The sequence below is a fragment of the Nilaparvata lugens genome, chromosome 3 (genome assembly GCF_014356525.2).
Source record: "Nilaparvata lugens isolate BPH chromosome 3, ASM1435652v1, whole genome shotgun sequence".
Lineage (NCBI taxonomy): Eukaryota > Metazoa > Arthropoda > Insecta > Hemiptera > Delphacidae > Nilaparvata > Nilaparvata lugens.
In genome coordinates this window covers 49,827,021-49,841,778 of record NC_052506.1, presented here as the reverse complement: position 1 = coordinate 49,841,778, position 14,758 = coordinate 49,827,021, and the positions used below count along the sequence as shown (strand labels likewise).

Here is a 14,758-nt window from a genome sequence, read left to right as displayed (position 1 = left end):
AATCCGAAGTCAAATTCTCTGCCTCTCTCATGTATGCTCAATGTAAGCCAGCGCCTGGACTAACAACTTTCAGAAAAGTAGCACAGGCTTTAGATATATGATCTGAATCGCCTGAATGGTATTCTATTCATTTTGGAGTACTGCTCAATCAGAAGCACATGAAGCCGATTGTAAAATTGGATGAATTCTAATAATGAACTCGTTATTGATAAAAAAAATATCATGAAATAAACTATCTGTAAATATCAATCACAATATAATTGAATAGAACAATTCATTCACAGTATAAGTATGACTTCAGAATTGAAGAGTAGATAGCTCTTATGAGTAACAAGAACAAGAAGAAGTTGAAGAGTTTTGAGTTTTTGAGAAAGTGAAGGTTGGAGCCCATCCAGAATGACCCAGTGCTGCTTCGAGAACATTACTCCACAACGAGAATACCACCATATTGTCAGGATCAAGAATTCTCAGAACCTACATCAACGACAAGCTTAAGTGAAAGTGGAAGCTCATAAGATCCAAGACAGATTTGGACTTGGACTCAGACATAGACTTTACTCTATGAAGAGATCAGAAATGAAACTTTGATTCTGTTTTATTGAATTTTCTTGTGTGATTTCCCAGGTGCAATTAAGTGACGTTTTGTCATCGCTACGTGTCATCACGCCGTGACCTGACGTTCATGCCAACACTTTGAAAAAGAGAATGACGCGCTGATTGAAATCATATTAGGCCATTCCTGGCGTCCACATCTGAATAAAGCAATGAGAGAGCGGCTGCTCACCAGTGATAAGCTCCGGCAATTAATCAACGGCATGACCTCTGAAAGCCAACACCTGGCCAATGAAAAACCAATGGTGATGATAATGCACAAACACTACTCTCTGATCGAAAACAACCTGTCACCTTCACCCTGATGAAATTGGATTGAAATATTCAGGAGGCGCCTCTATCAATATGAACTCGTCTGGCTGAAAATATTCTCGTAATGAATGTATGTTGCCTAGTTGAAGCTCAATATTTGAAGGCTGTGATAATCGATTTCATGAATTGATTCTACAGAGATCATTGCAATCACACATTTTCGATGGAAATTTGGGATACTACTCTTGAAAGTATGAACATGTAATTGGATGATAACCAAATACAAGATCAATAAACTATAATCATATTCTATTTTGAATCAAAGGTACTACTCTCAAAAATAGTAACATACGATGAGAGATTTTCAATCATGAATCATAAAAATTGAATTTCCAATGTATTGTAAAATAACATTCAAATGAAATTTTGAAATCAACTTTAATCGAGTGGAATCATTTTCCTAAGACACATTTCCTGGGACTTGAAGCTTGAACATGCACTCAAGCTTCCAATATGTGTATAATTTCATTTAATGGTAGAGTATGTACGTGAGTTGCGATCTTTTTCAGTAGAAAAATTATGAACGGGAAAAATGTAACAGCTTTTTCTGTACGTTTCTGGCGAATTCCAATTCTTTCTTTCGAGAAAGAATTGTTCATGTTTTTCATAGGTCGACAGAGATAAGTGCTCTCAAACCCTGCTCGCTTCAACCGTAAATAAAATTCCACCTCCCAACACAATAAGTACAGTTCTGCTCCGGAGATTGAATTTCCCATTGAAGATCTTTGCTTTTCTCGCCAAGTGCTTGGATAGAGATTAGAGTATCAGTTTCTTCGCTGAACTTGACCTCGTTCTTCTTGATAAATGATTTGAGATATCCATCGAGTATTGAAGCTCGTCCTAGAACTAGAACATTTAAGTACTTGATGACTATATAACTAACAATCGAACTATGTGATTTAAAGATTGCATTGTGCTATGAATGTTTATTTTGTAGTGCCTCATATTGGGGACTACTTGAGCATAAAATCAATCTGATTTGAATTTCACAATCGGGAGTTGAGAATAAAGATTCAATCATCATAGGTTCTATTTGAAGCATATCTGTCTGAATGTAATTTACATTTCAAGCCATAAAAGTGAAAAAACAAATAGTGAAAATTACGTTCCACAAAGCAATCTTAATCGAAATATTGAACTAGCATTCCCATTTCCTGTTAGCTTTAGCCATTGATGAAATGGCTTGCTGAAGTTTGGTAGAACAATACAATTTCTAAAGTTTTCATCTGAATCGGATAAATATGGATTCAACATTGACTGAACAAACAATGAGTGCTCATGGCTCATGGTTGAAGAAACATTCGATTGTGAGAACAAGATTAACTCAGCATTTATCCAATTTTCTTCTTCATAGGATACAACAGACATCCAAGCGATTCACGCCTGGTTTCTTGAACATTTATTAAATCTCATGAACCAAAAAATCTATATTAAATCCATATGTTTCATGCATTAGATTTTATATTCTTGCTAGAAACCGGGGAATAATATATTTGAAATTAATTAACAATGATAATAATAAAATCTCAATGTTCAATTCTTTATATAGGCCTACTCGTAGACCCTTTGTGATAGTTTTTATAAACTCCGAAGCTTGGATAACTAAATATATTTCAATGGATTTTAATGTGAGGGAGGAATTCATTCACGAAATACGATCACATTATTATTATCAAGATCAACTCATTCCCGAGAGAAGGTAGACGAAATTATGGGAATGGTATGGAAACTATAGAAAACTAATTTTTGAAGAGTATTTTTGATTACACTAGATTGTGAATATCGTAATGCCAATCACACACACATCGATTTTTGGACGTTCGTTTACTTTCTGTCTTTATGAGTTAAACGGATTTATATTCACTCTAATAAAATTTATTGGTACGGCAAAAAATAGTACGTCCAAAAATCAATGCGACTAGATTGATAGTCTAGAATTGATAGACTAGATTGACGTATTCGAGGGGGAATATGAAGTTTAACATTTCTGATGTTGTTATATGAAATGTACAATTCAAAATCTGAGCTTGCACTTCAATATCACTGATCCTCTTAGAATTATTCATCTGTTTGTCATCGGCCACAACAACCGAAGCCACGAATTGGCATTTTAGCAGCAATAGTATATGGATTTGAGAAGGGATTTGCCTGGCAGTATGATAGCAGGTCGCTAATGAAGTCGGCTGGACACAAAAAGGCGGTCACATTAAACCCCAACTAATTGCACAGCCTGTGAAAATGGAGCCCGGCCTGTTCTCACTCCCTGTGAGAAGGGAGCAGGGAGAAATAGAGAGAGAAAATGTGAAGAATTGAGTAGAGGCGATGATGGAAGGGGAAGGAAGATAGCAGAAGATGAAGAGATAGTGAGACAGGAAGAGGGTGTAAAGAATGACAAAGAGAGAAAGAGGGGAGGAAAATAAAAATATGACGATGATTGAGAAGGAGAGAGTCGGGAGAGATATACAAGAAGGATACAGAAGATGGACGAGGATGAAGAAGGAAAGAGAAGGGAGAGAGTTAGAACAAGAGAGAAGCGAATGTTGAAAGTGAGTAAGAGAGTAAGAGATGAGGAGTGGTATTATAAAATCTTAAAATTAAGAGGGAATGAGAAAGAAGATGAGAAGAAAAAGTTAATGGATCAAGAAGAGCAAATGATGAACACCTAAATGGAAGGAAAGATGAAGAAATAAAAAGAGACAACGTTATGAAGAGGAGAATGAAGCACGGAGAGAATAGAATGAATGAAGAGGGGACAGAGAAATGAATTATGAAGGATGAGTTGAGGAGAGAGAAAAAGAAAATACAGAGGATGAAAAAATACAAAGAAGAGGGTAAAAAAAGAATTCAAACAAATAACAAGAGATAAGATAAAAATTTAAGGAAAAAGACGAGAAGACAGGAATGTACTGTGGAGGAAAAAAATGCGAAAGATGAAAAGGAACAAGAAGGAATACAGATAGAGTATGCATAATGGAAGAGAAAAGAAAAGGTGAATAGAGTAGTAATAGAGAGAAATGAGTAAGAGGAGGAGTTGATGTTTGAAGGGAGCGAAGTTGAAAGTTGGCGCGGGTGCTGCACTGCACTCTCAGCATCGGCGCTGTGTTGTTGGTGGTGGTGGTGTGGGTGGGGTGCGTTGGGGCAGTTACGGTGTTTTGCGTTGGCGGTGCGTCGACCTAAACCACAAAAACAGCGTTGCTATCGGACGCTAGACATTGTTACCTGGCCGCTGCCTCCACCGCCTCCGCCGCCTCCGACGCATTGGAAACGGACACATAATATAAGCTCATATTATGCTGCCTCCGTGGTCGATGCTTGCTGGCAGAAAACTGCAGCAGCGGGCCAAGTATAAACATGGCGACCAACAGTCACAGCAGCAGTAGCAGCGGCTTAACCACAACACCTGTCTAGTTCTATGGCTACGATTGATGCCGGTATTAGGGTAGCCCCAACAACAAACTCCCTCTCACGTATCCCCCACCCGCCCCCTTCACCGACTTGGCACCACCGAGCATCGACATTCAAACATCGGTTCCCACCAACGTTATTTGAAAATAAGCTCTTTAGCTCGAACGTCCTCTATTCTTTCTCCTCGCACTGGCGCCGTACTTCACAAACAAAACAGTTTGATTTAAAATTCAAATCGCTTGTAAACAAGCTACTCGAAGATTCACTAGTCCTTTTTGAATTATTCATCGGCCACCATAATTATACGCGCTGAAAAAACGAATTACAACATTGTACGGTACATCAATGAAGCCCCTTACTTGTCAAAGCCTCTTCATTGTCGTCATCATCAACATAGATGTATCGACTATTCGTATTCCCTGCATTCGCTCCTATTTGCTCATCAACTGTAATAAAGTTTAGTCTATCGATCTTTCACGAGAATGAAGAGAGCTCCTTCGAGGAATATCGCCGTGATGAGAATCCTCATGTACAAATGAGTGCATCAAACCAATAATTAAAATATTGCCCAGGTTATGTATATTTGAACATTTTTTTTTAAATTCAGCTTTAGTAAAATAAATAATATCATTACAGTAACGTATTGTACATGATTACAGAAATCAATAGTGAGTATTGCAACCATCTCAGCTCAATATCATTGACGAAGTTATAAGCCGCTCTCCTGGTGACAAATGATTTTGTCGGAGAAGGCTTAGTTGTTGAAATTGTGCTAGGCCCCGAGGTCTGCGAACTTGAATCATATCAATAAAGTGATCCTAATTCTAGTGGTTTGAGGGTCTTGGAAATAAAAACATAGATATGCGGTTGACTGACTGCTCTTATAAAAATGAAAATAATATAGAAAATGTTATAAAATACATCTTTACATGGATAATCAAATAATCAATCTGTCTTCAAGAGACCAACACAATATGTCTTTAAGAGATCAAATACTCATGTCTTTAAGAGCAAATACTCATGTCTTTAAGAGACCAAATACAATACGTCTTTAAGAGACCAAATTTACGGGGCACATCTGATATTGTAGTGGGGGGTATCAAGTACTTATCTAAGATCTGTAGTCTCGAGTCCGGTGTCCAGAGGGTGATGGATGAGGGTGAAGAGTGATGGCCTCCAGTAGGGAACTATAAATACGCGCAGTCACCATTTTGAGTCACAGAAGAAGGAGCCAAATTCAAGACAGAATTTATATTGACATCACTGAAGGACTGAAGTGGCTTATAAAATTGATAAGAATATTTTTCTAACAAGGATACATTCAAAAATGAACGTATTGTTTAGAACAAAATGAAATGATTTGTATAAAATTAAACAAAACCTGGTACCGTACAAAACTAGTCCAGCTGTAGTCCTTCAACTCTGTGCCTCAACATTATTAGTTTTGAGAAGGTTCAGTCTTCAGAAAAAGTTTCTATCAATCATAATTAATAGTCTACTCACTACTGCATGGATTATTATTAGATGTAAAAATTATCAATACCGTACCAGAGTAGGCCAGTAAATTATTCATATCAATCCGATTTTGGATGAGAGAAAGATATAGGCCTAGGCTATACTACTGTAGCTTGCACAAGCTTAGAAGACTCGCCGTTACTAGTGTATTGTAATAGTGAGTCTTCTAAGCCACTAGGATCGGTATTTCTTGAGACAATATTAATATTCATTATAGAGAGTTCAGGATATCAAGGAGAATTTGTAAGTAAGCCTATAAACTAGGTAGGATAATATTGTAAACCAAGCTACTGCTCAGCTTCAACACTTACCTATCTTAGGTACCTTATAATAGGTATGGTAGCCTACAGTTTGTAAGTTCACATTATAATATTGTCAATTATCCATGTAATATTGTTTTGAGATGATCAATTAGTAAAATAAAGAAGCTTTCAAAGTAGCGAGTAATAATTTTTGTGAAAGTACCTGGACAGTACCATACCCAGTGTCTTTGACTCATGAAAAACAAATCAATACAATAATGCTCACAAACAGCTCATGTAAGAGTAAAAATGAGAAAATAGACCTTCGCAAACAGACCGCATGATTGCATACCAGTCAGAATCAACAACCACGTGATACCATATGCAAACGAGGCAAAATATGTTGCCATTACTCTGGAAGCCAAGCTTCAGTGGAGAAACCATGTTAAGAAAAAGTTGGATGAGCTCAACTACAAGTACAGTAGAATTTATTGGCTGATAGGAAGGAATTCAAGCTTATCAACCTACAATACAGACAAATTCTAAGGCCTGTCTGGTTGTATGGTGCACAACTGTGGGGCTGTACAGCAGAGAGCAATATTGGCATCATCCAACGATTCCAGAACAAGTTTCTTCGAAATGCTGTCAATGCTCCATATATCATCAGGAACGCCGACCTACATAGAGACCTTCAGGTGGAGACAGTCAAGGAGATGATTGTAAAAACAGCAAGGACCTATGAAGAGGCTCTACATGGCCACCAAAATGTTGAGGCAATCCAGCTTTTGGACAACTCAACATTAATGAGGAGATTGAAAAGGAAGAAGTCAACAGATCTGGTGTAAAGCACCAGGAGTGCTTAGTGAAATTCGAAAAAAACTAACATATCTATTTAGTGCAGTTATTATGAATGAGCTAATTTACAACAAGGAGTAGCTATTACAAAACTCTTATCGTAAAATGAATTGAAGTAATTATTTGGGATAGAAATAAAGTGATCGTTAGTCCTAGAACTAGTAACAGTGATATTCTATTAAAAAAATAATTAAACTGTTATACAAGACTTTAATTGCTCAAACACTTTCAAGAACCTTTTCAAAAAACCAATAATCTTGAAACTGAATGTTGTTTGAAACTGATGACTTTAGCTCCACTAATGGCTACAGACCTAAAATTACTATCTCATTTTCTTTGATTGATTTATAAATAGGAGTGATTTCAGCTTCTCTCCAGATGAGAGGAAATTCATTGCTTCTGATTGACAAATGAAATATTCACAATATCTTCAATTCTTTGATGAAATAATGGGTGTACCATCTGAACCACTACTTTTATCATTCTTCAAATATTTGAAAGGTGAAAGTGTTAACTACATCTATCTCACTCACTTCTCCCGAATTGAAACCTAAAGTTTGAAAAAATCATTATCTTTGAGTAAATCTTCAATATTAGTATGGTAATATTTACTATAGTATAGGTTGCAGCTTCGTTGTAAACTAATTTGAAAACGGTTTGACTCATTTTAGTGGAAAAAAGTAACTGAGTATTTATAAAATAGAATTATAGTACCCTTTACTGACAAAGCAATACAAGCAGTTAAAACGAATGCTATGACTCAAAATGGCGACTGCGTGTACCCAGTCTTTATAGTTCCTTAGCCTCCAGGCATCGGGCTAGTGGCGTCAGATCGAAGATCGTCTTTCAGTCCCCCACGGCAATGTCAGATGTCCGATATCACCGAGATTGGCGAATTCGTCAACCCTCGTTCGACAGCAAGGCATATTTACAGCTCGATCCTCTAATGAGTATTTAAGAATACACATTGCAAGAATATATTTTGAATAGTTTTCAAAATCATAGAATGGAAAGAAATTATAGGTCTCGAACAAACAGCTGTATTGCTATCGCTAGATGCGATGTCAACAAACTCGAGATTAGATAATAACGGTTATCCAGGCTACAGTTTTGAACAGCCGAATGAAAAGGAAAATATTATTGCTATTTATTAATTAATTTAAAATAATAATTTTTGAGGTTAGGTTCTTTGGTACTTGAAAGTCGGCGACCTAAATAGTTGGTCGAGCCGTATAATTTGAGAATTAGCCAGACACCTGTGGCAAATTTAGTTGCATACAAATAGCATCCGCTCAAACTACGATCAGAGGGTTAGTAACAAGCATGGCATGTCAATGTAAAAGAAAAAGCGTTTTAGAAAATACAAAAATATTTATTATGTCATACGAGCATGAACAAAATGTATAAAATAAATAAAAATATTAAGGAAATGGGATCCACCTTTACTCAGCGCATGAATAGTCTACATTTGTAATTTTAAGATAAGCCAATCAGAATACAGTAATTGACCGGCGGTAAAAGCGAGTTGAATCAAAATATACATGTATTTATTATATAAATGATAAGAATTTGTAAACTATTGTAAAGCGGTATTTTTACTCGCCTCACATATGTAGGGTGATTTGCCAAATCATGTAGTGCTGTATCTAAATGCCTCACGTTGGGCCGGCAAATCATGTGGTGCGTTTTTTGAAGGCTTCACACATGTGGAGTGAATCTTGTACTGAATCAATGTCGTAGAGGCTATAAATTTTGCAATTGCGTGTGTGGACGCTGAGTGTACACCAGACTGATTGACTCACTACAAGATTCAATACAATTGTCGGAATCGCGGGAGGCCTAAACGCTCGCTCACCCTTGATTCTTCTAATGACAGATTGTATAATGATGAAATTTTTATAAGTAGTGTAGCGGACGCTAAACACTGAATACGGATACCTTAAAATTATTACCTGTGAAGAATGAGCATACAAAATCATACAGGTCGAGCAAAAATCCCGAGGTAGATAATTTACGGGACTGCGTCTCTAATAAGTTCTGAAGGATTAAAATACGGTATTTGAACCAAATATTGTTCGGAATATATTTCGAGAACAGAGTCTTGTCGGGTTTTAAGCTCTATTGTAGGAAATTATAGGATCTCTGGCTGCATCTGCTGTACTGTTGATATATTCGCTCCTAAGTCGAGGTTGGTAACAGATAAAAGCTGATATATGAGCAGGTAAGGACAAAGAACAAATATCTCGATCTGACCCCACTCACTACATCCACTTAGACCTGTTCCAATATCCAGCTTAATTCAATTATTCCAATGATCATATTCGATCGGTTCTTGATGATATAGAACGTATCAGACACAATAATTGACAGGCTTAAGAAATAATCGAACTCAGAAAACGAATTAACAAAACTGGAATATATTATAATAAAATATATGATCATACAGTGCAGATTCAGAATTTGATTTACAGATTGATAATAATTTAGCATTGACAAAAAGAGTGAAAAATGTTCTTGTGCTTGCATGATACCATGCATGATTCGACAGAATTTTACAATTGATAAAGTTTAACAGTTTTGAAAAAATAGTGAAAATGAATTATAAAAATATTTTTAAAATGCTCGGGGTCGTGGTTCTGGCAGCGGAGGATAGCTAATCAACTACAAATTCTTAGAAATTCTATATGAATAAATTCTAGGCTCTTAAATGCTAAAGCGCTTGTCGGCGTGGCCAATAATTTAACGAAGAAAAATTTATATTTCTGCACTGTAATATTTTTCGAAGCGTAGATTGGGGCCCCTTTAACCTTATAACTCACGTGAAATTCCTTGGTGGTCGTGGTTTTCTTCTTTAGATCAAAAATCGTTTGATCGGCAGCGGGTCCAGGCTTCGGTTTCAGCACGTGGGGAATTTTAATTTAATATTTCCTTCACCAAATTAATTAAGGGATGATTTAACTTTAAACTATTAAATTTATCGATTGATGAAAATAAATTTACAAATAACAAATAGATTGGCCTAAAATATTGGCTCACAAATAAAACATATAAAATCGAACAAGAATTTTTTACGAATAGGTCTTGGTAACTATAAAGAGATCTGAACGGTGAGGATTTCAAAAGGGAAGTGCTGTCTTTTTCTCTAAGCTTCTTGGCTAGACCTTTCTTCTGAGAATCTCGATGTAATAATTTGCATGAAAAATTTGCCATTGGTAGAACGATTGTGACGTAGATGTGACGTCAGTGGCAGGCAGTAGAATATAATTCCTTTAATTATGATAATAATTCAATTTATGTAATTATTAAAACTGCTTAATCTTCTAGACATAGTTCCTCTCATACAATGTACATGTGCTAGTGTATATGATAAGGCAGGTTTGTTGTCTGATAGTAGATTAACATGTGTTGCTTTCAAACGATCACCTTTTTGGTGCTATTTCTATGCACTATGATTGGCTTAGGCTTGCCAAAGAGATTTAATTACCATGTGGTTCAGTTGAAGTAATAATTAATAAATTAATATTCTTATACAATTTTTATTATGTCTGAGACTGTTATAATTAATTTCTGCAGTTTTTTACCAATAATATAATTTCATGCTATGACCTAGTTAGTTACAATAAGACTGACATATAATATAATTTCTTAAGTAATAAATAATTTCAACGATAATACATACATTTTATTTTTTCATTCGAAATTCTTGGTCCTTTATTGATAGTTTTATAATTTTTAGAATGATATTATACCTTGCATGAAAACCGGCATGACATTTGACAATACTTTGAATCAGTCAGCTGTGTTCAGGCTGCTTTAAACATCTGATCGATAGTAAACAAAGTGTAACCTCAAATTCAATGAGCAATTCATAAATAATTCGTGCTTTATTTGCAGAATAATTATAATTTTATTGAATAATTTTCTAGAAAATATTCGGTACAGAACGGTACTCTTATCTAATATACAGTTACTGATAAGTAAGCTTTATCGCTCGGTCGCTAACTATTCCTTTAGCAAATTCTTTCATTTTAAAAGGTAATCACAATTTTCTCTCTTCTCATGAGATCTATTTGAAAAATTCATCACACAAAAGCCCCCAGGATATTTTAAATAGGTAATTGGGAGACGAGTCGAAACAATGACTATTTGAAAAATCCGATATTGTGATGAATACACCATTTCATCTCCTTACTTCTACGAAAACTCGACACTTAACACTAAAAACGATATATCATGCACTTTTGGCTACGAGAAAATAAATAATTGATTGTTCCTTCCATTGGATACAATCGAAATACAATAATTAATGAGGTCTCTTTGGATCCTTCATTAAAACAACTCCACAACTTCCATTCACGGGTGGCTTATGAGCAGACCCATAACTATAACGAATATACAAAATTCAACATATTATCCTCTTAGGATTCAAACAGTATTTGCAACAAAAATAGATTTTCATCATTTTTCATGGTTATTACGAGTTTCGACTCTTTGTTTTGGCTTTTACATAAATTGGGTGAGAGTGTGATTTAACTTCGGTGACTTGACAATTGTCTACCGTTTGATTCGAGCAATTCCTTTTTTACGCTTGGTACGTTGTGTACAAACAGGGTTACACTTGAAGTGATTTTTGATTTTTATCAATGCTGGTTACAAATATTATGCTTTCAAGATGATATTTATCAATTTTGAATTACAATTCATGATGTTTTGATGCAACGATAATAAATTTCACATTTGAAGGTAAGAATTTCATTTTCTTTTGAGCTTTTTAGAGATGCATTTATATGACATATAACATGCGCATTTCGTGCAATTTAACATAAATATATATTTTTGGTTGCGTTTTTCACTTATAATTTCACATTAAATAATAGGTTACATTAATTAATAACGATATTGCTTTGATTCCATTAACATTGACTCTATGATCTCGCACACATTGGTTGGTGTGACAAAGAAAATTATCGAACAGGCTTTGACTCTGAATAGATTTTTCTATCGATTCTGTATTTCGAGGTTAGATTTACACATTTTTTCAAATAAACTTTGTTTATTTTCTTTCCTCCTATTCACTACTAACTTCAGCTGATTTCTAATTTACAATTATTTTTTCGGTTGATAATATAATACTTGTTTCTGTTTTTCAGTGATGCGGATATAACTGGGCGATTGCTTCCATGATGATTGTAACATGAGGTGGATGGCTTGATCAGGTTGGTAAATTCTTAAAGTTGTTTTCAGTTTTAATTTCTTGACTTAAAGTTGATTATAATTTCTTCACTTGATGTGGATTGATAATATTCCCTTATTAGCTGAGATGCGGCGAAGTTTAGGTTATGTTGTTGATTAGGCAGCAGTAGATAGATGCTAGTCTGCAAAGATATGATTCGGTGGGTAGGCTGTGACCATGAAAAGTTTGATGATTCATATAATCCACGAACGTAGTTTCAGTTAATTAAAATATTATTCTTTCCTCAAGCCCCCATCTAAATTTGATTTCGGTGTTATTCAAGGTCCAATTCCGATTTGCAACTATCCGTTTTATCAAACTTGGCTTAAAACGAATGTGCCGACGAAGTAGGTAGATCTCTTCAGCCAGTGTTGTTCTTCCTTGTTGACCGGTGACATGCAGTTTGATATCCTTAAACCTTACATGCCGGTGGTGTCTGTGGGTTTTTCTTGATGATATTTTTCTTTCCTGCATGCTGGTGTACAGTCTGTTTGATTTCAACCTGACATGACTGCGGTGGTTGTAGGTCCTTCCTAATAATATTTTTCTCCTATCATGCATGCTTGTAAAAGATTTGATGTACGATTTCAGCCTAACATGACGGCGGTGTGAATAGATTCCTCCTGAGATTATTTTCCTTTTCTGCATGGCGGGGAGAAATTTGATATTCAATTTTAGCCTAACATGACGGCGGTGTAGATGAATTCTATTAGATGATTTTCTTCTTTGACGTCTTGTTTGTTGTTTTGATTCATGGGTTTTCAGTTTTGGTGGTGATTTTGATTTGTTGTGAATTTTTTGTTTTATTTCTATTGTCTGGCGAACTATCTTCATGAGTGCTGGGTTTTTCTGTTGCAGGTGCTGTCCTCGGTGGCTGGACGGTGATGTGGGCGGTCGGCGGTCCGGGCTGCTCTTCTACTTGGTGGGCAACGTCCTTGGACTCCTGGTGTCCTGCGCGCGGTGGTACGGGCTGTCCCTCCATGCCATGGATGACGTCCTCAGCTTGGCAGGTGATGTCGTCCAGCTCTTCTCGGCATCCTGCGGTGTGCGGCGCGACTTCAGTCTTGACATTCTCGGTAGGTTGGTTTTCCATATATGTGCTATGTTTGCTTGCCTGTCTGATGACTTCCTCCTTGAGCATGTCTGCTTCCGCATGCGTGGGCTCAGTCTCTGGTCCAATATTGATTCTAATTGTCTGACTTTTCTCCTTGATTTGCCGTCCTAACATCCTGCTTCTTTCCGCTGCTTCCTTCAACTGTTGATTCAGTTTCTCAAAACCTTGTTCACTTGCTTTCCGCATCTGTCGGACTTCTTCAACTAGTTCTTCATTTGTTTGTTTGGTTCCTTTAATTAGTTTTTCCCTTGCTTGTTTATTATCTTTAATCGTCTCTTGCATTTCCTTCCTTAATTCTTTTAATGCTTCATTTGTTACTGGAGAACCTTGTCTTATTGCTTCCAGGAGGATATTCAGATCTTGCTGGGAAACGGTTACAAGGCGTTTGGTCGGCGGCAATGGTTCCTCCCGCGCGAACTCCTCCGTCTCCGACATCGCTGATGTGGCCTCCAGGATGCGGTGTGGTTCTTCCATAATTTATTGGATGATACAATGATGCAAGTGTGTTGAAACGACCGCAAACATGTGAAACGGTTATATGAAACGATTATAAGTGAATGATCAGAAATTGAAATAGTGTGAAAAATTTGTTCAATGAAGAAATACAAAAATGTGATTCAATAATATGTTCAGTGATGAAGTGAATCAAATTAGCAATATCGTTAACATAAAGTGATAATAACATACAGGATATACAATGGATAATTATGCGATAACGAAGGTACGTCTCTTATAATTTATTATTATTACTATTATAAATATTTTACTCTTATAAGTTTTTTACCGCAATTATATGTGGGGCTAGTATTCTTCGCAAAATTTTATACAAAAGCAGCAGTGTTCTGCTTGACTTATTCCGCAATATATCCGTGATTTAATTTTACTTCCCTCTTTATGCTTTAAAAACTTTAAAAACTTTAAAAAATATAAATAACTTTAATCCTCTTTTCCATAAATTTCTTATAAATTGTTTCAATATAGACCTAATATTCTTCAAATAATATGACCTTTCTTATGGTATTTCTTATACCTATGACTTATAATATGACCAATTTTCGAATAACACAATAATAAAATTCTGAGTTCGATTTTTTCTCTAAAAATTCATCAATCGATAAATTTCTTTTCTGTTCAAAAATTGGGTATGGTACGTCTTGCTGTTTTATATAACAGTGAACAGTTAATACTAAATTCAAAGAAATTCACAACCATGAATTTTTTTCAAAAAATTTTCCCATTGTCAGCGCTATAGTATACTGAGCAACTAAATAATCCTCGTAGTCGATTATCCACCTCTTCAATGCCTATCACTGTTGGGCGCCAAATCATGTAAAGCGGTATTTTTACTCGCCTCACATATGTAGGGTGATTTGCCAAATCATGTAGTGCTGTATCTAAATGCCTCACGTTGGGCCGGCAAATCATGTGGTGCGTTTTTTGTAGGCTTCACACATGTGGAGTGAATCTTGT

At 35.9% G+C, this 14,758-nt stretch overlaps 1 protein-coding gene across 1 annotated transcript; it reads left to right on the top strand.

Moving 5' to 3' along the window:
* Positions 1 to 12,859: 12,859 nt before the first annotated feature.
* LOC120350478 lies at positions 12,860 to 14,003 on the top strand. Its single transcript, XM_039423939.1, has 2 exons — positions 12,860 to 13,250; positions 13,634 to 14,003. Exons 1-2 carry the CDS (start codon positions 13,007 to 13,009, stop codon positions 13,762 to 13,764), a joined length of 375 nt encoding a protein of 124 aa, XP_039279873.1. The 5' UTR covers positions 12,860 to 13,006; the 3' UTR covers positions 13,765 to 14,003.
* Positions 14,004 to 14,758: the final 755 nt, after the last annotated feature.

Bases quoted from the DNA above. Each gene is read 5' to 3' on its own strand.
- LOC120350478 (XM_039423939.1), top strand. From the start codon at position 13,007: ATGAGTGCTGGGTTTTTCTGTTGCAGGTGCTGTCCTCGGTGGCTGGAC. The intron at 13,251-13,633 runs GTAGGTTGGTTT...TATTGCTTCCAG, and splicing joins CTTCAGTCTTGACATTCTCG to GAGGATATTCAGATCTTGCT.